This window comes from Chiloscyllium punctatum, chromosome 4, assembly GCF_047496795.1.
Source record: "Chiloscyllium punctatum isolate Juve2018m chromosome 4, sChiPun1.3, whole genome shotgun sequence".
Lineage (NCBI taxonomy): Eukaryota > Metazoa > Chordata > Chondrichthyes > Orectolobiformes > Hemiscylliidae > Chiloscyllium > Chiloscyllium punctatum.
In genome coordinates, this window is record NC_092742.1 from 18692293 (window position 1) to 18719364 (window position 27072).

The following is a 27072-nucleotide window of genomic DNA, read 5'->3' on the forward strand; positions in this document are numbered from 1 at the left end:
TGTATAAATTATTGCCACTTATTATCCAAAGCTGGAATAAAGCCTGTCTAGTTCATGTTGCATGTGGGCACTGGCTGCTTCAGTATCTGAAGAATTGCAAATGGAATTGAACACTGAAAACATCTCTATTTCTAACCAGCTGATAGCCAAAAAGTCATTGGGAGTGGCAGGTTAAGATGGTTGAGCCTGAGCCAATGCCCTGAGGAACTCCTGCAATTGTGTCTTGGGGACGGGCTGATTGGCCTCCAAAAACCACAAGGTCTTCTTTTTGTATTAGTTTTGCTTGGGCTTTCTGGTGCCACATTTTGTAAAATGCTTCCTTAATGACAAGGGCAGTCATTCTCACTTCAACTCTGGAGATTATCTCTCTCGTACATGTTTGGCCCTCAGCTGTAATAAGAAGAGGGCTTATGGAAGAACACAAATTGAGCATTCATGGGCAGTTTGTGAGAGAGTAAGCCAATTACACAGTCTATAACTGTGTGAATGACTAAGAAGACACTGATGAGCCACTTATAATTGGGTGTGCTTTTTTGCAGAAAGCATGTACATGGGCAACTTTCCACTTGGTTGGGTAGATGCCAATGTTGGAACTGTCCTGGAACAACTAGGTTGGGGGTACAGTTAACTCAGGATAAATAGACTTCAGCATCAAGCTAGGATATTATCTGGGTCCATTGACCTTACTGTATCAAGTGCCTTTGGCTGTTCCTTGATATCATGTGGAGAGAACCAAATTGGCTGAAGGCTTGAATTTCTGATGGTGGGCATGTTGGGTGGAGGCTGAGAAGAATTATTCACTCAGCACTTGTGGCAGAAACTAGTTGTTGAGGCTTCAGCCTTCTCTTTTCTATTCAATACCGGGCTCCATCATCAATGAGAGTGGGAATATTCATTAAATCTCATCTTCCCATTAGATGTTTAAATTATTACTGTATTATTATTTATGACCCGATGTTGTAGATAGCAGAATTTAGATCTGGTCCAGTGCTTGGAGAAATCACATAGCTCTGTCCACCAAATTTTGATTCCATTGTTTACTATGCAGTTAATTCTGTACTGTACCTTCTTCAGATTAGTATTTCATTTTGAGAACACCCTATACTGCTCCTGCCATGCACTCCTGCATTCCTAAGGTAAATTACCTTACTTGACGGTAATGGCAGATTAAGGGATCTGACGGGCCTTAAGACTACAGATTGTGGCTGAAGACAGTTCCGCTGCTGCTGACATGATCTTTTTAAAATCTCTGCCATTTATCAGGGCTGCAGTTCGAGACAACACAAGTCAATCTGTACTCAGTCTGAAGACAGTACTTCATCACTCCGAGAAATGTGTGATGGTCGTTCCAATCATTGCTGCTGTAATGAGATTTAAATTCATGTCTTTGGATCGTTCATCCAGTTCTCTGGAGTAGCCCAGTAACATAACAATTGCTATATTATTTTTGATATTTGTGCATAGCAAGCACACAAACAATAATGTGATAACTAACTAATAGATTATTGAGGGATGAATATCACTCATAACATGCAGACCTCCCCTATTCTTCTTCAAATAGTGTCATGATATCTTATAAGTCCACCAATGAGGGCAGATAGGGTCTCGGTTTAACATCTAATCCAAAAAGTGCTAAATAAAGTGTTGTCTCAGTACTGGACAAGCTTTGGGTTATGTGCCCTAATATCTCTCATGTGACTTGATGACAGGTTTTGTTCAACAATGCATCTGTGAAACAACTCGAGAGGCTTTATTAAATTATGGGTGGCCATCTAAATCAAAGTTGTTGTAGTAAGAATTTCGGAATTCCTCCTCAGAGGTTTGACACTTTTGTCATGCCCTTTGCCACTGCTTCTACTCCTTGTTGAGTTCGGATTCCCCTGATAATGATGACCTTCCACATACCTAGCTTGAGCTGCTGGCTATTTGTGTGAAGCCATGTGAATCCTCTATTTGACTGGTGAGACTAGTCTGAGCTGAGCCTGGTCTCACAGCTATGTTACTTCCACTAGGAATCACTTCTTGCACTAGCTGAGGTTATCATAAAGGACCTGGATCTCACACCTCACCACTTGTCTGAGAGGTGGTGACCCTCAGGTTAAACTCGCCACCAGTCGTCTCTCTCTCTCTCTGTCTCTTCAATGAGAGCAATCTGTTGGCCCTGTAGGGATATGGTGACTCTACCTTTGCTAGGGATCAGGAATGAACGAGTCAGAAATAAGAAATCTGATTGATATATCTTCTCTTCATCCATGGGATGCTGAATTCAACACTTCTGTCAACATTAAATCATTTAATGAACAAAAAAAAGTTCAAGAAAATGATAGTTTATATGTTGTGAGTAAAATGTAATCATTCAGAATCAAAACAGGAGGCCAGGGACCCATCTCAGCCCTTTGAGAAAGCTCTCCTCAATTTACCTTAACCATCTTTGCCTACCATCTCCCTTCCCTCATTTATGTTTGGGGTGAGCAGTTAACCTAATTCCAACTGTTACCCAAAATCCAAACTTCCTTGCCGGGAGAGCAGTGCGTTTAATTCCAAATCGCAAAACAGCGCAAGAGGTGGACGGGAGGGAGAAGGAAGGGGGTGAAGCGCGTTTCGACAGGGCTCTGGTAGCGTGTGTTTTGTATTGTCCGGCTGCCCGTAGCCCGGGAGGTGGAATCCCGAATGTAGCAAATGTGTTGCGGAGGCAGGGGGGGCGCAGGCGTAGTGCAGACACATCCGCTCCGTTAGTGCTAGCGGGGGCTGGCTGCTGGGGATTGCGTGTATCCAAGGGGCAACGGGAGGACGGGGTAAGACCCTGCTTCAGGACCCCCCACCCATTCACAGCGGTTCTGCTGATAATCTGTAAATCTGTCCTTCCTCTTTTAGCTTTCAATTCAGCTTAATGAGAGGGAACAATTGTTATTTTGTATATGTATTGTTTTGTTTAATATTTAGAAACCATGTTTCAAAAGGTATTCCTTCCTTTTGAGATCTCGATTTATTTTGCCTCGACTACTGTAACTACATTTCTTTCTCCCGCAGAGTAGTGTCGAACCTCCTTCGTTAATCTCCTGCATGTGGGAAGTAAACTGGGGTTAATGGCAGAGAGAAGATGTACCAGGTATTTCAGGCCATAGGGCCTGAGCCTCCCCTGCTTAGTATTTAGTACAGGTGGCCAGAGGTTTTGGTACATTAAGGGGGATAAAAACTGCCCCCATGTCAGGTGGGGCCATAGGTGGTTTAAAATAATTATTAAAAGAATTGGTGTGAGGGAAGCAGAAAGGAGAATTTGATTTCTGTGGGAGGAATGAGTTGTTAGGATCTGGTATATGCTCCCAAAGTCAGAGGAGGGAAGCAGATCTGTGAGGGACTTCAGAACAGATTAGTTGAGATCTTTGAGGTGCCAGCATTGACACAGTGGATCAGATGGCTTCCTGTTGCAATTTTAAATTCTATAAAAGGGGAGTACGTTTTTAAAAAAAATCAATCACAGTTTGCTATATTTGGTCAACTTGTTCAGATATGTTGTGACACATGTCTGACACAGTTGGGACTTGAACCCAGGCCCATGGCCCATTACCATAGTGTCACAGTAATCCTTTGTAAGGTTTTTTAAAAATGATCAATCTGTTCAGGGATTTAATGATACTCCTCTGGAGAAGGTGGGACTTGAAACTGGTTTTCTGTCTCAGAGGTAGGGATCCTACAAGAGCCTCTCATTCATGAGGTAGAGAATCTCTGACAAGTACAATATTTAATGTCCATCCTAATGGCCTAAAGTGGTGGCGAGTTGCAAGATTTAGGTGCACCCACAATGTTGTTGGGGAGGCAATTCCAGGATTTTGACCTAGCAACAGTGAAAGCTTTTCTGGTGCCTATTTGCTGCTGGATGGTCTGTCCAATTTTGTTTATCTTTGACTTTTTAATAACATTTCAGAGGGCAGTTAAAAGTCAACTACAATGTGGGTTTGAAGCTACAGGCCAAACTGGGTGAGGATGGCAGACCTCCCTCCCTGAAGAGCGAGTGAACTAAATTGGTTTTTATGACAATCTGATGTTTTATGATCACTGTTATTAAGCTTAGATTTTTATTCCAGATTTATTAGTTAATTTAAATTTCTGAAATTGCTATATATATATTTGATTATATCTGGAACATCAGGATGAAAATGTTGAACAGGAAAAGACCAGTTTGTCCATGTGGCCTTTTCTTTTGTGTGATTAATTCTTATTTGTCAGGTCAGATAAGTCCTCACAACCTTTGGTGTCGTGTTCTTCTTTGAAGATGTCAAAAAAAAATTCAGAAAGTGTAAGTTTCAGAGCGTCCATTTATTCGAAGTCATTTGTCAGTCTTGTTCTCATTCATTCACTTGGGTGGGACCATTATTCCTCAGTTCATTTTGATCTTTGGTGTCTCCTTCAATATCTCCCTCAGTGCTCCCTCCATATTGCATTGGGCATGTCAGCCTGGATTGCACAGTCAAGACTATGGAGTGGGGTTTGAATCCACAATTCACCATTACTTCAATGTGTCCTGTTGACATAGTGTCATCTCACTGCTTGATCTTGAGGATGTTGAAGGCATCTTAATAGAGCCCCAATCCTATCCTCATCAGTATCCACATACAGAGGAACCTCATTTACCTGGAAAACGCGGGTGGGGAGTATTTCATTCGTATTTCCATACAGATTGCTGAACGTTGATCAGGACTGTGGCACATGGCTCATCTACTGCCCTTGCTGGCCCACCCCTTCCAAACATTAACCAGCTCACAATATGCTAATATATTCTTGTACTCCACTTGTTTGCTCTTTTGAGGTCAGTAAATTGATTAGAAAATGAACTGGGGACTTTTCAAATTATTGTGATGACGGTGTTTTTCTTAAAAATGGACGAGAGAGGTGGGTATTTGCACAAATGTCCTCATTTCATCTTTTAACAAGTTTTGTAGCCAATTAATTACTTTTGAAGTGCAGTCAGTGTTGTGATGTAGGAAATGCAGCAGTCAATTTGCAAATGCAAAATCACTCAAGCAGGCTTGTATAATGACCAGATCAACTGTTTCGGTGTTGTTGATGTGTAAATATTGGCCAAAAAACTCACCTACTCTTCTCTGCTAATGCCATGGGATCATTTGTATCCACTTGTGAGGAGAGACTGCCCTGGTTTAATCTCTCATCTGAAAGAGTGCACAGCAGTGTTCCCTCAATATTGCATTGGGCCTGTCAGCCTGGATTGTGCAGTCAAGGCTGTGGATTCAAGCCCCACTCCATAATCTTCTAAGTCATTGATACCAATAGAGTCACGGCTGATGCTACTGTTTTGGGTCAGCTAGTTTGAGTGAAAATGCTGAGGCAACGAAGCAGAGTGGCTAAGTTGTGTTATTTAGGATAGTATACAGGGACTATGTGTGTCCCTGATCTGTGAGTCAAGTGCTAATGCTAACATTGCATGTCTTGAGAAGCATATTAAAACTCCAATTTGGTTAAGTTTTATTTATTTAGTGATTTCTAATTTTCTGTTTCAGGTGAGGGCACTTGAAGATCAGTAAAGTGTGTCAGTGCAAAGTAGCCTCACCGAAGAAATCACCTTCCTATATAATTGAGGTAAGGGTTGCCTTTGAAAAGACTGTGTCCAAATCCAAAAGGATGTGATTTTAGATAGCATACAGTGGACCCTGCATTACTCTGATATTATGGGGTGAATACTTTGAAAGGAAAACATTGTAGGACCGTGCAGACGCAGCAGGGAGTGAGACTAATTATTCAGATTTTTTTTTAGAGGATTGCACAGGCTTGATGGTCTCATTGGACTCTGCGTGCAGTTGTTGAGTACTGTATAGAGCGTTGCTCATCTTATTTAAGGAGCAATGTAAATGTGTTGGAAGTAGTTCAGAGAAGGTTTATTTTTTATTTATTCACTTGTGTGGCATGGCTGTTGCTGGCTGGGCCAGCATTTATTGCCCGTCTCCACTTGTCCTCGAGAAGGTGATGGTGAGCTGCCTTCTTGATCCACTGCAGGCCACGTGATATAGGTAGACCCATAATGCTCTCGGGGAAGGAAGTCAAGGACGGAGAAGGAATGGAGATATATTTACAAGTCTGGGTAGTGAGTGGCTTGGAAAGGATCTTTCAGGTGATGGTGTTCCCATGTATCTGCTGGCCTTGTCCTTCTAGGTGGAAGTGATTGAGAGTTTGGAATGTGCTAAGGATTTTGGTGAACTTTATAGTTTTTCTTATAGCTAGTACTCATTGCAGCTACTAATTATTGGTAGTGGAGGGAATCATAGAATCCCTTCAGTGTGGAAACAGGCCATTCAGCCCATCGAGTTGACACTGACCCTCTGAAGACCATCCCACCCAGACCACCCCCCACCAACCCTATCTCCATAACCCTGCATATCCTATGGCAAATCCACCTAACCACATCTTTGGACTGTGGAAGAAAACTGGAACCCCACATAGACATGGGATGAATGTGTAAGCTCCACATAGACAGTCATCTGGGGTGGAATGAACCCAGGTCTCTCATGCTGTGAGGCAGTACTGCTAACCAGTGAGCCAATGTGCCGCCCCCCCCCCCAAATGGATGCTTGTGGCTGTGGTGCCAGTCAAGTAGGCTACTTTGTCCTGGATGGTGTCAAGCGTCTTGAGTGTTGTTGGAGCTGCACCCACCCAGGCAAGTGGGGCATATTCCATCACACTCCTGATTGTGCCTTTTAGATAGTGGACAAGCTTTGGGAGTTAGGTGAGATACCTGCAGCAGTATTCCTAGCTTCTGACCTGTTCTTGTAACCACTATGTTTATGTGGTGAGTCCACTAGAGTTTCTGGTCAATGGTCACCCCCAAGATGTTGGTAATGAGGTATTCTGTGATAGTAACATGATTGAATTCAAGGGCTGGTGATTAGATTGTCTGGCATGTGTGGTGCAAATGTTACTTGCCACTGTCAAACCAACCCTGGATGTTGTACAGATCTTGTTACATTTGAATATGGACTGTGTCAGTATCTGATGAGTCGTGAATGGTGCTGAACATTGTGTAATCATCAGTGAAAACCCCCACTTCTGACCTTATGATGGAGGGAAGGTTACTGATGAAGCAGCTGAAGATGGTTGGGCCTAGGACACTATCCTGAGGAACTCCTGCAGAGATGTCCTGGTGCTGAGCTGACTAACCTCGAACAACTACAACCATCTTTCAATGTACCAAGTATGACTTCAACCAGTGGAGACTTTTTTGCCGTGATACCCATTGATTCCAGCTTTACTAGGGCTTCTTGATGTTACACTCAATCAAATGTGTCCATGATGTCAAGAGCTGTCACTCTCCCCTCACCTCTCGAATTTTGCTATTTTGTCTGCAATTGAACCAAGACTGTAATGAGGTCAGGAGCTGAGTGACTCTGGCAGAACCCAAACTGGGCGTCGCTGAGCAGATGCTATTTGTTATCACTGCTGTTGACACATTCCATCACTTTACTGATAATGAAGAGTGGACTGATGGGGCGGTAATTAGCTAGGTTGGATTTGCCCTGTTTTCTTTTGTATACAGGACATATCTGAGCAATTTTCAACACTGTCGCGTAGATGAGAGTGTTGTCATTGTACTGGAAGAGCTTGGCCAGGGGAGCGGCAAGTTCTTGACCACAAGTCTTCAGTGTTAATGATGGAATGTTGCCAGGGCCTTTGCAATATCCAGTGTCTCAGACTGTTTCTTGATGTCATGCGGAATGAATTAAATTGGCTGAAGACTGGTATCTGTAATGCTAGGGACCATTGGTGGAGGCCAAGATGGATTATCTCGGTACTTCTGGCTGAAGATCGCTGCAAATACTGAGTCTTATCTTTTGTCCTGAAATGCTGGACTCTTCCATCATTGAGGATTTGGATATTTGTGGAGCCGCCTCCTCCAGTGAGTTATTTAATTGTCCACTGCTATTTACGACTGAATGTGGCAAGTCTGTAGAGCTTAGCTTTGATTTGTTGGTTGTGGGATTACCTAGCTTTGTCTATCACTTGCTGCTTGTGCTGTTTGATATGCAAGTAGTCCTGTTTGGTAGCTTCAATAGGTTGACACCTCATCTTCACGTCTGCCTGGTGCTACTCCTGGCATGCATTCCTGCACTTTTCATTGAGGAGAAAGTGAGGACTGCAGAAGGGCTTATGCCCGAAACATCGATTCTCCTTCTCCTTGGATGCTGCCCTGACCTGCTGCACTTTTCCAGCAACACATTTTCTGCACTTTTCATTGAACCTTGTTTGATGTTAGTGGTTTAATGGCGGATATGCCGAGCCATGAGGTTACAGATTGTGCTAGAATACAATTCTGCTGTTGATATCCTAAAGCGTATCATGGATGCCCACTCTTGAGTTGAGATCTGTTTGAAGTCTGTCCCATTTAGCACAATGATAGTGCCACAGCACATGATGGAGGGTGTCCTCAATGTGAAGGCTGGACTTTGCCTCCACAAGGACTGTGCGGTGGTCACTCTCACTGATACTGTCATGGATAGATTGCCTTCGGAGGAGAGGTTGGACAAGGTAGGCTTGCATCCTTGAGCTAAAAACAACGACTGCAGATGCTGGAAACCAGATTCTGCATTAGAGTGGTGCTAGAAAAGCACAGCAGTTTTCTTGCTCCTCGGGTGCTACCTAAACTGCTGTGCTTTTCCAACACCAATCTAATCCAGAACCTTGCATCCTTGAGGTTAGACGGGAACGAGATGAATTGATGAAAACAAGTAAAATCCTGAAGGGTCTTATCAGCAGGCCTGTGCAAAAGATGTTTCTGCTTCTGAGAGAACTCAGCTTTAGGTGTCACCATTTAAAAATCGGGCATTGGCCATTTAAAATCAAGGTGAGGCAAATATTTTCTTTTGAGTGTTGTGACTCTTTGGAGCCCTTTCTCAAAACGGGCATAGAATACAAGAGTAAGCAGGTGATTGTAGAACTTGTAAATGACACTTGTTAGACCCGGTGTGGAATATTGTGCACAGTTAGGGGCGCCACACTGCAGGAAAGATGTGAATGTATTGGCGAGAGTGCAGTGGCGATTTCTAGAATGGTTCCAGGGATGAGGAACTTCAGTGATGAGGATAGATTGAAGAAATTGGGACTGTTGTCCCTGGAGAGAAGAAGGCTGAGACAAAATCTGATTGAGGTGTTCAAAGTCATGGGCTACTGGTCAGAATACATAGGGAGAAACTGGACTCTTGTAAAAGAAAGGGCTTGGATTTAGGTTGACGTGCAAACAAAGCAAGGATAATGTGAGAAAAAAACCTTAAGGGGGTATGGAATGCACTGCCTGGAAATGTGGTGGAGCCAGGTTCAATTGAGGTATTCAAGAGGGCCTGGCATGATTATTTGGATAGAAATGGTACCTAGAGGTACAGGGGGGAAAGGCAGAAGATTGGCACTAAGTACAAGAACCAGTGTAGGCGTCAAATGACCACCTTCTCCATTGTTTCCACCACCTTTCCACAGAATTTCAGAGTTCTTAAATCTTTTTAAGACAGTGGTAATGGGTGCTTTTGTTATAAAGAAATGGATGAAAGTTTATTGGGATAGGTAGGAACCTGGGGTAATCAGGTCAGCTGTGATCTTACTTAATGGCCGAGCAGTCTCCAGTGGGGCTGCTACACCTAATTTGTTCTACAATCCTGTAAGAATATCCAGCAGCATCCAGGGGAGCTCAAGAGAAAGATAGTTGACCAAGGTTGTTGCTGCACATTTCAGAGATACTGGGCAAAGTGAGCAGAGACAAAAATAGGAATTGCTGGAAAAGCTCAGCATGTCTGGCAGCATCTGTGGAGAGAAATCAGAGTTAACATTTCGGGTCAAGTGACCCTTTGTCAGATTGTCTCTGATTTTCAGCATCTGCAGTTCTTTGGGTTTTTACTTAAATCGAGCAGAAAGTTGTGTACCCCTGAGCCATTACAGAACTGACACTGCCCCTTAATGGGATGCAGTTAACTTCTGCACTAACTTTCTCAAGAGGTCATTATGCATATGTATGCCTTGATGGTGATTTTTCTCCTGCCTTTTGAGATAGGAGCATCTCAGTCTCATCTTCTCACTCATCCCAGACTTATAGCAGGGGCAACCGGGTAGGGAGCAAGAGTGGGATTCTTCATTTGTTTCTTTTCCACCTCCCTTCTACTTCCTCCCCCTTTCCCCTAACTCATGATACTGAGGTTAAAGTGCATCTGAGCCACCAACTGCTGAGATCAACTAACCTGGCAGAGACCATGGATTAAGCTCATCAGCTGCCTATGATACGTAGCCGGTGCTGGGTTGTTTTATTGTTAAATCTCTAAATCAACAATGTGTACTGCTTCTTTTCACAGAAATCTGAGATTGAATCTATGTTGTCAGATGAACTAGAATCCAAGCCTGAGGTGAGTTGCAACAACTCTCTTAACTTATTGATTCAGGTTTGCAGTTTAAATTTCTTGGATTGTTTGGTGAAAGCCTCTTAGCATTATCAACTTCAGGGTGGCCTAAGAGCTTTGTTTTATGTATTTGAAGTGTTTTTGAAAATTGTTGTAGTATAGGAAAAGTGGCAGCTGATTTGTGAACAGCAAAAGACAATTTTGTGTATTTGTTTAGGAGATTTTTGGTGGCTGGGTCAGTATTTATTGTCCATCCAGAATTACCTGTGAGAATTTAGTGGTGAACTGTCACCTTTAAACCTTTTGCATGCAGCCTGTTATAGGTATATCCACTGTGCAATCACTGGGTAAAGTTTTAGATCTGTGGACTGACAAGTGTCCAGACCCTGTTGAACTTCATCCTAGGATCTTAGTAGCAAATTGGTTAGTAAGATAGTTGATGCATTGGGTTTAAGTTCCCAAAACTCTCTTTATGTGTCTAAGATCCCGTTAGATTGGAATATGGTGAAAGTAACTCTTTTAATCAAAAGGAAGCCAGAGAGCAGAAAATCAGAGACTAGTGATTGACATTATCATGGAATACAGGGAGAACTCGCCATTTGGATACAGAACTAGCTCAAAGGTAGAAGACAGAGGGTGGTGGTGGAGGGTTGCTTTTCAGACTGGAGGCCTGTGACCAGTGGAGAGCCACAAGGATCAGTGCTTTGTCCACTGCTTTTTGTCATTTATATAAATGAAATGGATGTGATGAAGGAAGGCGTAGTTAGTAAGTTTGCAGGTGACACCAAAATTGGAGAGTTAGTGGACAGCGAAGAACGCTACCTCAGATTACAATGGGATCGTGATCACGTGGGTCAATGGGCTGAAGAGAGGCAGATGGAGTTTAATTTAGATAAATGCGAGGTGATGCAGTTTGGGAAAGCAAATCAGAGCAGGACTTATACACTTATTCGTAAGGTCCGAGGGACTGTTGCTGAACAAAGAGACCTTGGAGTGCAGGTTCATAGCTCCTTGAAAGTAGAATCGCAGGTACATAGGTTCGTGAAGAAGGCATTTGGTATGTTTTCCTTTATGGTCACAGCATTGAGTATAGGAGTTGGGAGGTCATGTTGCAGCTGCACAGGACACTGGTTAGACACTGTTGGAATATTGCGTGCAATTCTGGTCTCCTTCCTATCGGAAGGATGTTGTGAAACTTGAAAAAGTTCAGAAAAGATTCACAAGGATGTTGCCAGGGTTGGAGGATTTGAGCAATAGGGAGAGGCTGAATAGGCTAAGGCTGTTTTCCCTGGAGTGTTGGAGGCTGCGGGGTGACCTTATATAAGTTTATAAAATCATGAGGATAAATAGACGAGGCCTTTTCCCTGTGGTCGGGGCGTCCAGAACGAGAGGGCATAGGTTTAGGGTGAGACGGGAAAGATATAAAACGGGCCTAGGGGGCAACGTTTTCACACAGAAGGTGGTGCATGTATGGAATGCGTTGCTGAGGAACTGGTGGAGGCTGGTACAATTACAGCATTTAAAAGGCATCTGGATGGGTATATGAATAGGAAGGGTTTAGAGGGGCATAGGCCAAGTGCTGGCAAATGGGACTAGATTAAGTTAGGATATCTGGTTGGCATGGACGAGTTGGACCGAAGGGTCTGTTTCCATGCTGTATATGTCTTAACTGCCCTCAGGGTATTTAGGGATTGGCAATAAATGTTGGCCCAACCTGCAATACCCTCACAATGAATTAATTTTAGAAAAAGTTACCTTAATACCTCTCATAAGGAAAATGGAAGAGGTTATTAATAAAGGGGTTATTAATAAAGAGTTAAAGCAGGGCACATGGATAAGTTAAGGTAATCAGAACCAACATAATTTTTGTGAAAAGCTCTCTGTTGGTGTGCTTTTGGAAAGTAATATGCACTGTGGATAAAGGGGAACTGGCGGAAGTACTGTACATAATTTCCAGAAGGCATTTGATAAGGTTTCACATCAAAGGTTATTATTAAAAATATAAGTTTACCATCTTGGGAGTGACGCATTGATAGAGATAGAGCTTTTGGCTGGCTAGCATGAAGCAGAGAATAGGCATGGAGGGATCTTTTTCAGGTTGGCAGGGTATATTGATTGGTCTGCGAGAGGGATTTGTGCTGTGACTGCAACTGTTTACAATTCATGTCAATGATCTGGGTGACAAAATGGAATCTATTGTTGCTAAGTTTGCTGATGACACAAAGATTGGAAAGAAATTAGGCTGTGAAGAGAGTATGAGAAGATAGATTGATTAAGTGAGTGGGGGCAAAGATGCGGCAACTGGGGGAAGATTCAAATTGTCTATTTTGGCAGGAAGGATAAAACAACATTATGTAAAAGGCAAGAATTTTTTTTCGTTTACTCATGCGATGTGGCTGTCATTGGCTGGCCAGCATTTATGGCCTGTCTCTAGTTGCCTTTGACTCTGTAATGGTGAGCTTTTTTTTTTGAACTGCTGCAGTCCAGGTGATGTAAGTAGATTATATACTCCTGAGATCTCGAGGGATCTGTGTGTCTTTAGGCATAGATCACTGAAGGCTAATATAAAGTAATTTTGAAAGCTAATAGAATGTTATCATTTATTGCAAGGGGAATTGAATACACAAGTATGGAGGATATGCTTCAGTTATATAAGACATGAGTGGGACCGCATCTGGAGGACTGAGTGCTGTATTAGTCATCGTATTTAAGGAAGGAAACAAATGCTTTGGAGGCAGTTAAGAGAATGAATTCATAAAATGGACTTGTAGTGTAATGAGGACAGGTTAGGTTTATATCGGCTGGAGAGTAAGAAGTGACTTAATTCAAATATATATATTTCTGAATGGTCTTGACAGGGTAGATGGGAAAAGGATACGGGAGAATGTAGAACTAGGGATCATTGTTTTGAATGTCAATCCCAGATTCTTAAACACAGATGAGGTGTACTTAATATGTTTCTGGTTCGTGAGTCTTTGGCACTCTTGATGGAACCAGCAATTAGTTGAAACATTATTGAATATGCAAATTGGAAGGTAGATTTGAATTACAATTAGATCTGTCTTGATCATATTGAATTGTGGAGCAGGCTCAAGGGGCTGAATGGCCTAATCTTGTGCGTAGTTCATGTGTTTTTATGTTAGAGAGGGCATTCCAGGATTTTGACCAAAGTGACTGTGATGGAACAGTAATACATTTCTCATTCAGGATGATGAGTGGTTCGGACTTGTTGATGTTCTAAAGTGTTGTCTGCCCTTATCCTTCCAGCTGGCAGTGGTTGTGGGTTTGGGAGGGGTTGTCTAAAGAATCTTGGTGAGTTTGTACAGCTTGAGTTATATGGCATGGAAACAGACCCACACCCCAACCGTGTTCCCAAACTAAACTAATCCCATCGATCTGCATTTGGCCAATACCTCTCCAACCTTATAAAATAATAAAAGCAAATTACTGCAGATGCTGGAATCTGAAACCAAAAAAGAAAATGCTGGCAAATCTCAGCAGTTCTGAGATTCAAAGCTTTGACAAAGGGTCAGTTAGACTCGAAACGTCAGCTCTTTTCTCTCCTTACAGATGCTGCCAGACCTCCTGAGATTTTCTAGCATCTTCTTTTTTGGTTTCACCTCTCCAACCTTTCCTATTCATGAACTTATTCAAATGTCTTTTAAATGTTGTATCTTTACCTACATCCACTACTTCCTCTGATAGCTCAGTGGTTAGCACTGCAGCTTCATAGTGCCAGGGACACGGGTTTGATTCCAGCCTCTGGCGTCTATGCCTGTGACCAGTGGAGTGCCACAAGGATCGATACTGGGTCTTCTACTTTTTGTCATTTACATAAATGATTTGGATGTGAGCATAAGAGATACAGATAGTAAGTGCAGATTACACCAAAATTGGTGGTGTAGTGGACAGCAGGATCAGATTACAACAGGATCTTGACCAGATGGACCAATGGGCTGAGAAGTGGCAGGTGGAGTTCAATTCAGATAAATGCGAGGTGCTGCATTTTGGGAAAGCAAATCTTAGCAGGACTTGTACACTTAATGGTAAGGTCCTAGGGAGTGTTGCCAAACAAAGAGACCTTGGAGAGCAGGTTCAAAGCTCCTTGAAAGTGGAGTCGCAGGTAGGTAGGATAGTGAAGAAGGCATTTGGTGCGCTTTCCTTTATTGGTCAGAGTATTGAGTACAGGAGTTGGGAAGTCATGTTGTGGCTGTACAGGACATTGATTAGGCCACTGTTGGAATATTGCATGCAGTTCTGGTCTCCTTCCTATCGGAAAGATGTTGTGAAACGTGAAAGGGTTGAGAAAAGATTTACAAGGATGTTGCCAGGGTTGGAGGATTTGAGCTATAGGGAGAGGCTGAACAGGTTGGGGCTGTGTTCTCTGGAGCGTCGGAGGCTGAGGGGTGACCTTATAGAGGTCTACAAAATTCTGAGGGGCATGGATAGGGTAAATATGCAAAGTCTTTTCCCTGAAGTTGGGGTGAGAGGGGAAAGATATAAAAGCGACCTAAGGGGCAACGCTTTCACACAGAGGGTGGTATGGGTATGAAATGAGCTGCCAGAGGAAGTTGGTACAAGGAGGCTGGTACAATTGCAACATTTATGAGGCATTTGGATGGGTATATGAATAGGAAGGGTTTGGAGGGAATTGGGCCAGGTGCTAGCAGGTGGGACTAGATTGGGTTGGGATATCTGGTCAGCATGGACGGGTTGAACCGAAGGGTCTGTTTCTATGTTGTACATCTCTGTGCGAACTCCACATAGAGTCATATTGTCCCCATGTCTGTGGGTTTCCTCCCACAATCCAAAGATGTGCAGTTCAGGTGGATTTGGCCATAGATTGTCTATAGTGTTAGGTGCATTAGTCAGAGGGAGATGGGTCTGGGTGGGTTACTCTTCAGAGAGTCGGTGTGGACTTGTTGGGCCAAATGGTCTTTTTTACACTGTAGGGAATCTAATTTAATCTCTGGCAATTCATTCCACATGCAAACCACACTGTTTTTTTAAAAAAAAAATGTTGCCCCTCACATCCTTTTTAAATCTTTCTCTGCTCACCTTAAAAATATGTCCCCTTGTTTTGAACTCCCCCACCTTTCAGGCAGAAGACCATTGCTATTCACCTTGTCTATGCCCCTCATGATTTAATAACCTCTATAACATCACCCCTCAACCTCCTCCACTCGAGAAAAAAGTCCCAGTCTATTTTTTTATAACTCAAATTCTTCAGTCCTGGTAACATCCTGTTAACTTGTTTCTGAACCCTCTCCAGTTTAATAATAACCTTCCTATAACAGAGCAGCCAGAACTGTGCACAGTACTCTAGAAGAAGCCTCACCAATATCCTGTACAATCTCAACTGGATGTCCCAACTCCTATACTCAAAGGTCTGAGCAATGAAGGCAAACATGCTGCTGTTGCCTCAACCACAATTTCAAAGAATTATGTACCTGAATGCCAGCACTACCCAGTGTTGAAGATGGTAGACACTTTTACTGAGCGCTGCAAAGCGAAGGAGTGAATCGTTGTTAATGTGGTGCTCATCAAGTGAGTTTTTTTCTCCTGAAAGTATCAAGTTTCTTGAGCGTTGATGGAACTGCGTTCATCCAGGCAAGTGGGAAGTACTTCAATAAACCCCTGACTTGAACCTTGTAGACCATGAGCAGGTTCTGGGGAGTCAGGCGATGGCTGACTTGATGCAAGATTTCTAGCCTCTGACCTGCTCTTGTAGCCACAATATTTATGTGGCTAATCTAGTTCAGTTTCTGGTAAGTAGTAAACCTAAAGATGTTGATAGTAGGGGATTCAGCAATAGTAATGTCATTGAGTAATAAGGGATGCTGGTTTGATTCTCTTGTTGGAGGTGTTTGTTGCCACTGGCATTCAGGTGGCACAAATATCACATGCCACTTGTCAGCCTAAATCTTGATATTGTCGAGGTCTTGCTGCATTTGTACATGGACTTTTCATTATCTGAGGAGTTGTGAATAGTGCTGAACTCTGTGCAATCATCAGCAAATATTCCCACTACTGATGGAGGGAAGGTGAAAATGGTTAGGCCGAGTACACTACCCTGAGGAATTCCTGCAGAGATGTCCTGGAGCTGAGGTAACTCCAGCAATCATTTTCCTATGTGCCAGCTATGACTCCAACCAGCAGAGAGCTTCCCCCCCAGGTTCCCAAGGGCTCTAGTTTTGCTCGTTAATGTATTTTAGTGATTTTGATCAAGGAATAAATATTGTTTAGGAATCTGCTAAAAGCTCTTTATTGGAGAAAGCCTTGCTGACTTTGACATCCATCAAAAGCCACACTGGGTCTTGATTTGAAGTGTGTTCCAAAAGATGGTGCCTCTAGCAGTGCAGCACTCCGAGTATTCCACTGAAGTGTCACCTGAGATTATTTATACAATGAGTTGCCCCTTCCTCCCCTCCCCCCCCCCCCCACCTGCCCCATGACCTCCCCATGACCTCCTGACTCCAAGACAAAAGTACTGCCACTGTGACAACTTCAAACACCATGCACAATACCAGTCTAATCATTCTTTGTCAGATTTGGGCTCAGTATAACAAGTGTTATTATAGCCATGGTCCTCAGTTGAATCCTCCTGCTCTGGGACTGTTCAGGAATTTTGACTAGTGCCTCTGGTGAGGTGGGATTTGCTGTGTTAAAAACGCTATATGAGTACAAGGGTTTTTTTTTTGCTGAAGACAAGCAATTAGTACTCATATTGTTAGACCTACTCCGTGGTGAACTGTGAGGTTAACTGCGGTTCTGAAGACCCAAAACGTTAACCCTGCTTTCTCCCCACAGATGCTGCCAGATCTGCTGAGTTTTTCTTGCAATTTCTGATTTTGTTTCTGATCTTCCAGCATCTGCAGTCCTTTGTTTTTTTTTTGTGGTTAACTAACTCCACTACCCAATATTCGTGGATTTCTTGTCAAGCCTGAGACTGTACTTGTAACTTCCCCTTCCTTACCTCAAACTCCTCTCAGTTGCTCACTTGCAGCATTAAGATCGGCTTTGCTTAAAGCAGAGTTGACGTCTCCATAATTCCCAGCTGTCGTCAACTCCTATGAAGTGTACAGAAGAAATCCTTACACCCTCCGTACTCCTGTTGTCTCTCTCTGAAGTGAACCACTGCTCTTCCACTTTGTAACTTGAGAGAGAGTGCCATGTGAATTCTCAACCTTCTGAGCCTCAAGGGGACACTGGTGATTCCGTTGTTAAATGAGTCCTAAATGGACTTTGACAGTAAATAAGGTGTTGCTTCAGATATTCTCATGGTTATGACATTCATGATTTAATGTAACCTTGGAATCGTTTACTCTCTCTTGTCTGTCCTGTATTGTTGTTTTACCACCAGGTATCATAGCACTATCATATGTTTAGATTTAACTGCTGATGTTCTGACCTGCTTTATTTACAGTTGCTGGTACAGTTTGTCCAGAATACTTTCATACCATTGGGAAAAGGGTTTGAGGAGCCAGAACAGAGTGCTGGCCAATGTCTGCCTCCAAGCAAAGGCAGTGATGACACATTAGACAACCAAGCTCCAGTCTCTGGTAAGTGCAACAGAAACCTCTGCAATAAAAGCAAACTCCTGTGAATACTGAAAATCTAAAATAAAAGCAGAAAGTGATGGAGAAACTCAGCAGGTCTGGTAGCATCTGAGGAGAGAGAGAAACCATTAACGTTTTGAGTCCAGTTTGACTCTTCTTCTGAAGAACTGCGGACACTAAATTGGAACCAAAAACAAGTTGCTAGAAAAGCTCAGCAGGTCTGGCAACATCTGTGAAGAGAAACCAAAGTTAACATTTCGGGTCCAGTGACCCTTCGAGTTCTAGGGATGGGTCATCAGACCGGAAACGTTAACTTTGCTTTCTCTTCACAGATGTTGCCAGACCTGCTGAACTTTTCCAGTAACTTCTGTTTTGACTCTTCTTCTGAACTGATGAGCTTATTAAAAGGAAAAGAAGTTACTTCACAAACCTCTGCAAAGTGGGAATGTGAGAGACTCCATAATTTTGCAGGGCGGATTTAAATATTTTTCCATGAAACTTTCCTTGTTACAGTGATGGGCAATGGGTTTGCGTTTCATTTTTGAGGTGTGCTGTTGGATTTGAGCCATTGTTTGCTAAGTTCCAAACCAACAAAGTGCCAAGCATCCCTCCTCTTACATTTTCTCCTGTGGTCTCTGAACAATAAGGTCAGTTTGTGGGAAATTATAAGGTAGAAATGTAAAGGAGACGATTAACAAGTGAATGAAGCAGTGATCAAGGGGAAAAAGTGACACGAGGGGAAAGCTATGTGGTCTGAGGCTTGAAAGAAATGTAAAGACGATTGGAAGTTGAATGTTTAATCTCTGTTCGACACCATTTGAATCTCGGTGATGAAGCTCTCTACATCCAGCCATCTCCCCCCTAATCTCACTGTTGAGTTGCAGTTAGGCTGACTTATTGTGACAGGGATCATTGATTTGGATTCTGCCGTTGGAAGCTTCGCAATCGCTACTGTTCAAGTGTAAGATCAAAAAGAGCATGGAGCAGCATATTTAGGGGCCAAGAGCTTTTATCTTTTCTGATGTGTGCACTTATAGTGGGAGTTGTTAAAGGTACCCAAATGTTTACCTTAAGGTAGTGTTTTTTAAAAAAAAACATACTTTTTTTTAAGTTCCTAATTGAGAAGAACTGCAAAGTGTTTCGGGGTCGATAACAGCAAAAGAAATTGAGCGACAAGACACCACGGTGACTCATTCAAAATGTGAGGAGCTGGGACAAGCCACAGAGCAGATGGTGGGCTGGCTGAAACAACAAAGTGAGAGGGCGTTAATGGCTAAAGTAGTTACTGAAACTGATTACAAGTAGGAAACTGTATTTTACAGGGACCAAAGAATGAGAAGTGCAATTTTAAAGTTTGCAGGCAATGTGGAGCTGCATCTTTTTTTCCCCATTTGTGGGATGTAAGCCTTGCTGGCTGGCCTAGCACTTATTGCACATCCAAAAATGTCTATGAGCTGAGTGGCTTGTCGGGTTATTTCAAATGTCGGTTCCATAACTGTGGTTCTGGAGTCACATGTCGGCCAGACCAGGTAAGGACAGCAGATTCCCTTCCGTAAAGTAAGTTAGTGAATCAGGTGGGTTTTACTGACAATTAGCTAAGATATGTGGTCGCCATTAGACTAGCTTTTAATTCCAGATTTGTATTAAATTTATATTCCAGCACCTGCTGTTGTGGGATTTTGGGGTCGGTTAGCTCAGTTGCCTGTGATGCAGCATGAATTTAGTTCCCGCACCAGCTGAGGTTACCATAAATGGCTCTCCTCAATCTCTCCTCTTGCCTGAGGCATGGTGACCCTCCGATTAAACCATTATCAAGCATCTATCTCTAACTACAGAGCAGCCATGTGATTCGGTAGGATTACGGTAACTTCGCCTTTTATTGTGGGATTCTAACTCATTTTCCCAGAACACTAGCCTGGGGTTCTGAATTACTCGTCCAGTGACATTGCCACTACCTCTGTGTGACTGTGACAAAATACAGGAAAGCATTACATTATGGAATGTTCTTGTTATTAGCAAATGAATTTAAATATAGGCAAGTACAAGGGTTAAACTTTGCTGGGTGAATAAGATCATATGGATCTTGAAAAGTCAGCATCAAGGTGTAATGGATCTAGGATTACAGACTAACAAATCAGTATTTGTAGTCAGCACCTGCAGTCCTTGTTTTTACCTAGTTGGGTTAATAAGCTTTATTTTAAAAATGTAAACTAAAAACTGTTTCCTTCCTGGAGGGAAGCAGAAAACACATTGAGCTCTGTTTAGAGCATACTTGGGGTACTCTGAACAACCTGTCCTCTGTTGTTAGAATAAATGCAAAAATGATACCAGAAGTGAGAGACCGTTACCTTCGGAAAAGATTAAGCAGGCTGGAACTCTTAGAAATAAGACTGAAATGTGACAAAAAGCCTCAAGGGTATCAAAGGATTGATGGAAAGATGGTTCCCCTTGCAGTGAAGGCCATGCTTTGGGGCCACAAATGTTAGGTAGTCTGTAATAAATCCAATAGGCCATTGAATGGGAGCCTCTTTACCCAAACGATAATTGAAACATGGAACTCGCTGCCACAAGGGTAGTTGAGGTGAACAGTATTGGACATGTTCCAGGGAAGCTGGATAAACAAATGAAGGATAAAGGAATGGAAGGACACAATGGTGTTGGAAAGGATCTGCAGTATTTGTGCCACAAACATGTGCCTTGCTATCTAACCCCCTCTGTGTTTAGCACTCTGTGTCTCCAATCACAATCAGTTTATTCTTAGCCTGCTTCATTGGCAGGGTGTGAAGTCTGGCTCTGCTCTTTGTTAATATAAAGGTCTGATTGTTTCAGTTGGTCACTGTGTAGTTTCTAAACTCACTTGCATAATAAGATCACAACAAACACATGCAGCTGGCCTGGAAATGATTTTACTTTGAAACAGATATTCATTATATCTTCCCTTTTAATCATCAAATGCTTGAGATGTTGGGGACATGTAAACAGGCAGTCAGGCAATTAGTAAAGTGCCAATTTTTTTTGAATTGAGAAAATATTGTAATGTTCAACTGCACCCACCCCCACAGTGATCTTTCTCTTTTTTTTAAAGGATGTTGATTGTTACTGGGTGCTTCAGCCTTCTGCTATATCCTAACCTTGTAAACCTTGACAATGATCCTGGGCAGGCTGGTTAACTGTTGGTTGCATGATGCTCAAAAAACAGACTTTGTACTGATGCTGGTAATTGGGGGACAGGAAGTCGGGGTTTGCTGGACCACCATCAGGAGTGGGATCCTGAGCTACTTTTGTGTTTCCAATACTTGCTCCTCCCTGGCCTTGCACACAATTACAAATGGGAGAAATTAATGACCTGTATCAGGTATTGGCATGGAGTACTGGTCTGTCAAGAACCAACTCTGCTCCCATATAGTGTTCCCATTTGACCCCTTTTATGGCACCTCAGATTCAAACACAAAATCCAGCTGATTGGGCTCCCACTTAGATGGAGTTGTCAAACTGAGGAACTGTCGCTGTCTTGCAGATGCTGTTTTGCAGAAGGTATTGGGGAATTCACCACATTTTACTGGCTGGTATTTATCCCACCATCAACATCACAAAGAAACAAGGCTGCAATAGGGTTAAGGTCTGGTCATGTCCCTACCTTGAGACAGGAGCCTGGGTTCAAGTCTCACCTCCAGTGGTGTGTAGTACTATCTCTGAATAGATTAATTAGGAAATATCCTGATAGGTCTGCTTTAAAGGCTCTTATGGTACAGTGGTAGTGTGCTTATCTCTAAGTCAGGGACCCAGGTTCAAGTCCCACCTGTTCCAGTGGTGAGTATTAGCGTCTCTAAATAGGTTGATTGGAAAGTTCTGCTGTCTGCATTTTGCAAGAAAATCCATAGAGAGCGTATTGTTTTCTTTAGAGAATTTAAGTTCTCAATCATCTTTACACTATTTGAGTTTCTTAAAGCAGGGATAAGAACAGAGGTTCCTGGAAAAGCTGAGTGGTTCTGGCAGCATCTGTGAAGGGGAATCAAAGTTAACATTTTTGGTCTGGTGATCCTTCCTCTGCTGCCAGACCTCCTGAGCTTTTCCAGAAACCTCTATTTTTGTTTTTGTTTCTGATTTACAGATTCACTGTTCTTTTAGTTTTCATAAAGCAGGGCATTGGCCTATCCTCAACTTGTGTAATTCTTTTATTCTTTTTATAGAATAGTGTATTTCCTCTTTGATTCCGATACTGTCGAGTACTTAATTGACCTTGGGGTGCTTTGCAAAGTCCCGAGGCTTTTGAAGGGCACTATATAAATGGAGCATGTGGTTTTCCAGGTGAACCCTCTGCCTCTGACCCTGGGCTGCCAATTCAAGCTGAGGGACCTGATGCCAGAAGTGTGACTACTGCCAATGAAAGCGTGGATGGGAGTACTCCATGGTACCTCCGTGTACAGGAATTAGCCCATGACAGTCTTGTGGCTGCGACCAGAGCGGAACTGGTGAAGGATTCCAAAGGTACTGACAGCTTTCTGTCCTTTTTTGTTTTTCAATGTATGCAAGTTCTTAAACGCTTCCTGCGGTGCAACTGGCCGCCCAAGAATTGTATCTTGTGAGCACCATGCTTGCATTTTCAAATTGCATCATGAGCAAAACAAAAAGTTTCATTTCTAACATCCTGTCCTCTCTTGTTCGGCTCCTGTTTCTGCCATCACTCTGATCTTTTCACCTCCTCTTTATCCTGAAGATGCCGACCGGCTGCAGTTGTGCGTTACTCCCAAGTATCCTCTCTGAAGGGGACAGGCAGCCCTTGGTGTCTGGAGCCGGGAGGATATCGCTACTGTGGCTTGCCCCTTGGTTGCTCACTGTCAGTGGGCTCACCTCCTCCCGCGCCCTCCCCCCCCCCCCCACCTTTCGTACTTTTGGGAGGATCACCTTGATTTTATTTTTCAGTGGCACGACTTTTGTTTCTCTTAAATGCACGGGAACAAAAAATTGCTGGAGAAACTCAGCAGGTCTGGCAGCATCTGTGGAGAGAAAACAGAGTTAACGTTTTGAGACCAGTTTTATTTTATCTTTGTTTCTCTTCTCTGATTCTTCTGAATTCTCCCCCCCCCACCCCCCCCACACCGCCTTCTGCCCAAAAATAGTATGGAAAGCAAAAGGGAAGAATTTGCACCTCTGTCCCACTTTTGCCACCTCTGAAATTGTTGTGACATTCCCTGATCTTCCCTTCTTCAAAGATTTGGAATAGGAACCACTCCTGCAAAGGAGGGCGAGAAGTAGATTGGCGATGTTCCATTGTATGGACTGGACAGGTGAAAATAAACAGAAATGGGTACCACACAAACCCCAAGGACCATTTGTTTTGAAGAAGTGTAGCAACACTTGTTCCTCCCAAGGACGATCCAGATGCCGGAGTAAATAATCACATCCCATTACTAACCATGATGAGGCACGGTGGCTCAGTGGTTAGCAATACTTCCTCACAGTGCCAGGGACACAGGTTCGATTCCAGCCTTGGGAAACTGCCCATGTGGGCATTGCATGTTCTCCCCCTCCCCGTTTGTGTGGATTTTCACCAGGTGCTCTGGTTTCCTCTCAGTTCAAAGACATGCACGTTGGGTGGAATGGCCATGCTCAATTGTCCAGGGATGTGCAGGCTAGCTGTGGTAAAAATACTATGCACAGTTACAAGGATGGGATGCTCTTTGGAGGGTTGGTGCAGATTTGGGCTGTATGGCCTCATTCTGCATTGTAGAGATTCTACGTTGAATTAAGTTAATGGGCAGCACAGTGGCTCAGTGATTAGCACTGCTGCCTCACAGAGCCAGGGGCCCGGCTTCGATTCCCACCTCAGGCAACTGTCTGTGTGGAGTTTGTACATTCTCCCGTATCTGCATGAGTTTCCTCTGGGTGCTCCGGTTTCCTCCCACAGTCCAAAGATGTGCAGGTCAGGTGAATTGGCCATGCTAAATTGCCCTTAGTGTTAGGTGCCTTAGTCAGGAGTCTGGGTGGGTTGCTCTTCGGAGGATCGGTGTGGACTTGTTGGGTCGAAGGGCTGTTCCCATACTGTAGGGGAAGCTAATCTAATTACTTGACATCTTTAAGGCCCACCTCTAGACTGTTTTCTGTCCATATACTCGTATTACCAAGACTATTTAGACATGTCTGGTTTAACCAGTGCCATGGAGAAAGTGAGGACTGCAGGTGCTGGAGTTCAGAGCTGAAAATGTGTTGCTGGAAAAGCGCAGCAGGTCAGGCAGCGTCCAAGGAGCAGGAGAATCAACGTTTCGGGCATGAGCCTTCCTGAAGAAGGGTTCATGCCCGAAACGTCGATTCTCCTGCTCCTTGGATGCTGCCTGACCTGCTGCGCTTAACCAGTGCCATCCACATAAATGTTGGTAGATGGCATCCTGTGTTGTTAATTTGTGCTGACACAACTGCAATAGAAGAAGAAGCAGAAATTGTATTTCCGACAGGTAGTGGCCACTTGAAATCTGCTTGCTGCCTGAGCACCGATTTTTCTCAGCTGCCATTGTGCTGTGTGATTTTTGCTTTCAGCAGAGCCCACCAACGACAGTAAAGCATCCAGCTGTAAGGAAGATTTAACTCCTGAGCTGCAGCACATCGCTCCACGAAGTGAGAAGACCCTGAAGTGCTGTTATGGCGGATGTAGCAGGACCTTCCTCTGGCATGCGCACCTGAAATATCACCTGAAAACACACAAGTGAGTTCAAAACCATATTTCATAACTACATGCCTGCACTCTGTATTTGATTGGCAGTGGGGCGCAAAGTTTTTCATTTTCGGGATTGCTTGGTAGTGAGGCAGATCTAAAGATGCAAATGCAAAACCAAACTGTGACACAGAAATTTTCAAACTAAGTTATACGGCATGTAAACGAATCCTTTTGTCCAAATCGTCCACACTGACCATTTTCCTGAACTAAACTAGTGTCACCTGCCTGCGCTTGGCCCATATCCCTCCAAACCTTCCCTATTTATGAAGCTATTCGAATGTTTTTTGAACATTGTAGCGTCCACCACTTCCTCTGGCAATTGATTTCACACAAAAAACACCCTGTGTGTGTAAAAAAAATAAAAAAAGTTGCCACTCATGTCCTTTTTAGAGCTTTCTCCCCTCACCTTAAAAATATTCCCCCCCTTTAAAACTCCGTCACTGTAAAGAAAAGACCCTTTATATTTCATCTTGTCTGTATCCTTCATGATTTTATAAATCTCAATAAGGTCACCCCTCAACCATCTACACTCCAGTAAAAAAAAAGTCCCAGTCTTTCCAGTTGATATCTCAGCCCTTCCATTCCTGACGAATCCTGGTAAATCCTTTCTGGACTCTCTCCAGCTTAATATTATCCTTCCTGTAACAGGTGACCAAAACTGCATGCAGTACTTCAGAAGAGGCCTCAGCAATATCCTGTATAACCTCAACATGATACCCCAACTCTTATACTCAATGGTCTGAGCAATGAAGGCAAACTTGCTAAATGCCTTCTTTATCACCCTATCTACCTGTGAAGCAAATTTTAAAGAATTATGCACCTGAACCGCTTGGTATCTCTGTCCTACAACACTACAGAGGGTCGGTCTTACCATTAATTGTAGAAGTCCTGCCCTTGTTTGTTTTACCAAAATGCAATACCTCACATTTAGAGTCATAGAGATATACAGCATGGAAACAGACCCTTCGGTCTAACCTATCCATGCCGACTAGATATCCCAACCCAATCTAGTCCCATCTGCTAGCACCTGGCCCATATCCTTCCAAACCCTTCCTATTCATATACCCCCATCCAAATGCCTTTTAAATGTTGCAATTTATCCAAAATGAAACTGCATCTGCCAATCCTTAGCCTATTGACTGAATTGATCAAGATTTCTTTGTAATCTTAGATAGCGTTCTTCACTGTCGACTGTACCACCAATTTTGGTGTCACCTGTAAACTTGCCAACCATACTTCCTATATTTTCCTCTAAATCATTTTTGTAAATGACCCAGTACTGATCCCTGTGGAACACTGCTTGTCACAGGACTCCAGTCTGAAAAACAATCCTCCATCACTGTCTGTCTCCTACTTGAAAGCCAATTTTGTATTCAATTGGCAAACTCAGCGTGAATCCCATAACTTTATTAACTAGTGTACCATGCAAAACCTTGTCAAAGGCTTTCTTAAAGTCCAAATAAACAATGTCTACCGCTCTGCCCTCGTCAATTTCTTTGGTAATTCATTAATACCATGCTAACTATCCTAAATCATTCCATGCCCCTCCAAATGCATATAAGTCCTATCTTTCAGAATCACCTCCAACAGTTTAGCCACCACCGATGTCAGACTCGCAGGTCTATGGTTTCTAGGCTTCTCCTTGCAGCCTTTCTTAAACAATGGCACAACATTAACCACCCTCCAGTCCTCCGATACTTCACTTGTGTTTATAGATGATACAAATATTTCTGCCGGGGCCCTGCAATTTCCTCCCTAACTTCTCTTGATGTCCTGGAATACACTTGATCAGGTCCTGGAGATTTATCTACTTTTATGTTTTCTAATACCTTCAGCACTTCTTTTCTGTAATGTGAACTGTTTTCAAAATGTTAATATTTATTTCCTTGAGTTATCCATCTTTTGTTTCATTCTCAACAGTAAAAATTGATATGAAATATTCGTTTACTGTCTCTCCTATGTCCTGCAATTCAACTCAAAGACGGCCTCATTAATCTTTAAGAGTTCTACTCTCTCTCTAGTTGCTCTCACGCTCTTAATGTATTTGCAGAATCTTCTTGGATTATCTTTGAACTTACCTGCCAAGGCTATCTCACATCCCCTCTTTGCCTACCTTCTTAGGAATGCCCTACACTGTTTATATTCTTCAAGAGATTGAGTTGATTCCAGTTGTCAATATCAAATTTTTTTTTTCTCCTTGACTAGAACTTCAATAGCTTTATTCATCCATTGTTCCCTAATCTTATCAGTCTTGCCTTTCACTCTAACAGGAACATAATGATTCTGAACTCTTGTTATCACACTTTTGAAGGTCTCCCACTTGTCATTCCAGTGAAGGATATTAAAGGACCAAAGGGCTAACCAAAAAATAATTCAAGGTCCCCGCCTTCATGCACTCTCCTACCCCCTCTCCCATTCG

The 27072-nt window shown here is 43.0% G+C and overlaps 1 protein-coding gene across 7 annotated transcripts in view; it reads left to right on the forward strand.

The window, feature by feature from the left end:
* Positions 1 to 2704: 2704 nt before the first annotated feature.
* LOC140476102 (zinc finger protein 410-like) overlaps positions 2705 to 27072 on the forward strand; it is a 44007-nt gene continuing 19639 nt past the window's right edge. For 2 of the 7 annotated variants that reach the window (XM_072568180.1, XM_072568186.1), the window contains exons 1-6: positions 2705 to 2795; positions 5517 to 5595; positions 10338 to 10388; positions 17809 to 17944; positions 22250 to 22429; positions 24476 to 24641. In XM_072568180.1, coding sequence (XP_072424281.1) covers positions 10356 to 10388; positions 17809 to 17944; positions 22250 to 22429; positions 24476 to 24641 — 515 coding nt within the window. In that variant the 5' untranslated portion in view covers positions 2705 to 2795; positions 5517 to 5595; positions 10338 to 10355. Of the gene's footprint in view, positions 2851 to 3090; positions 3110 to 4227; positions 4298 to 5516; positions 5596 to 7761; positions 7904 to 10337; positions 10389 to 17808; positions 17945 to 22249; positions 22430 to 24475; positions 24642 to 27072 lie in introns of those variants that run through there. The other 5 variants (XM_072568184.1, XM_072568185.1, XM_072568181.1 and 2 more) reach the window with 5 other exon arrangements.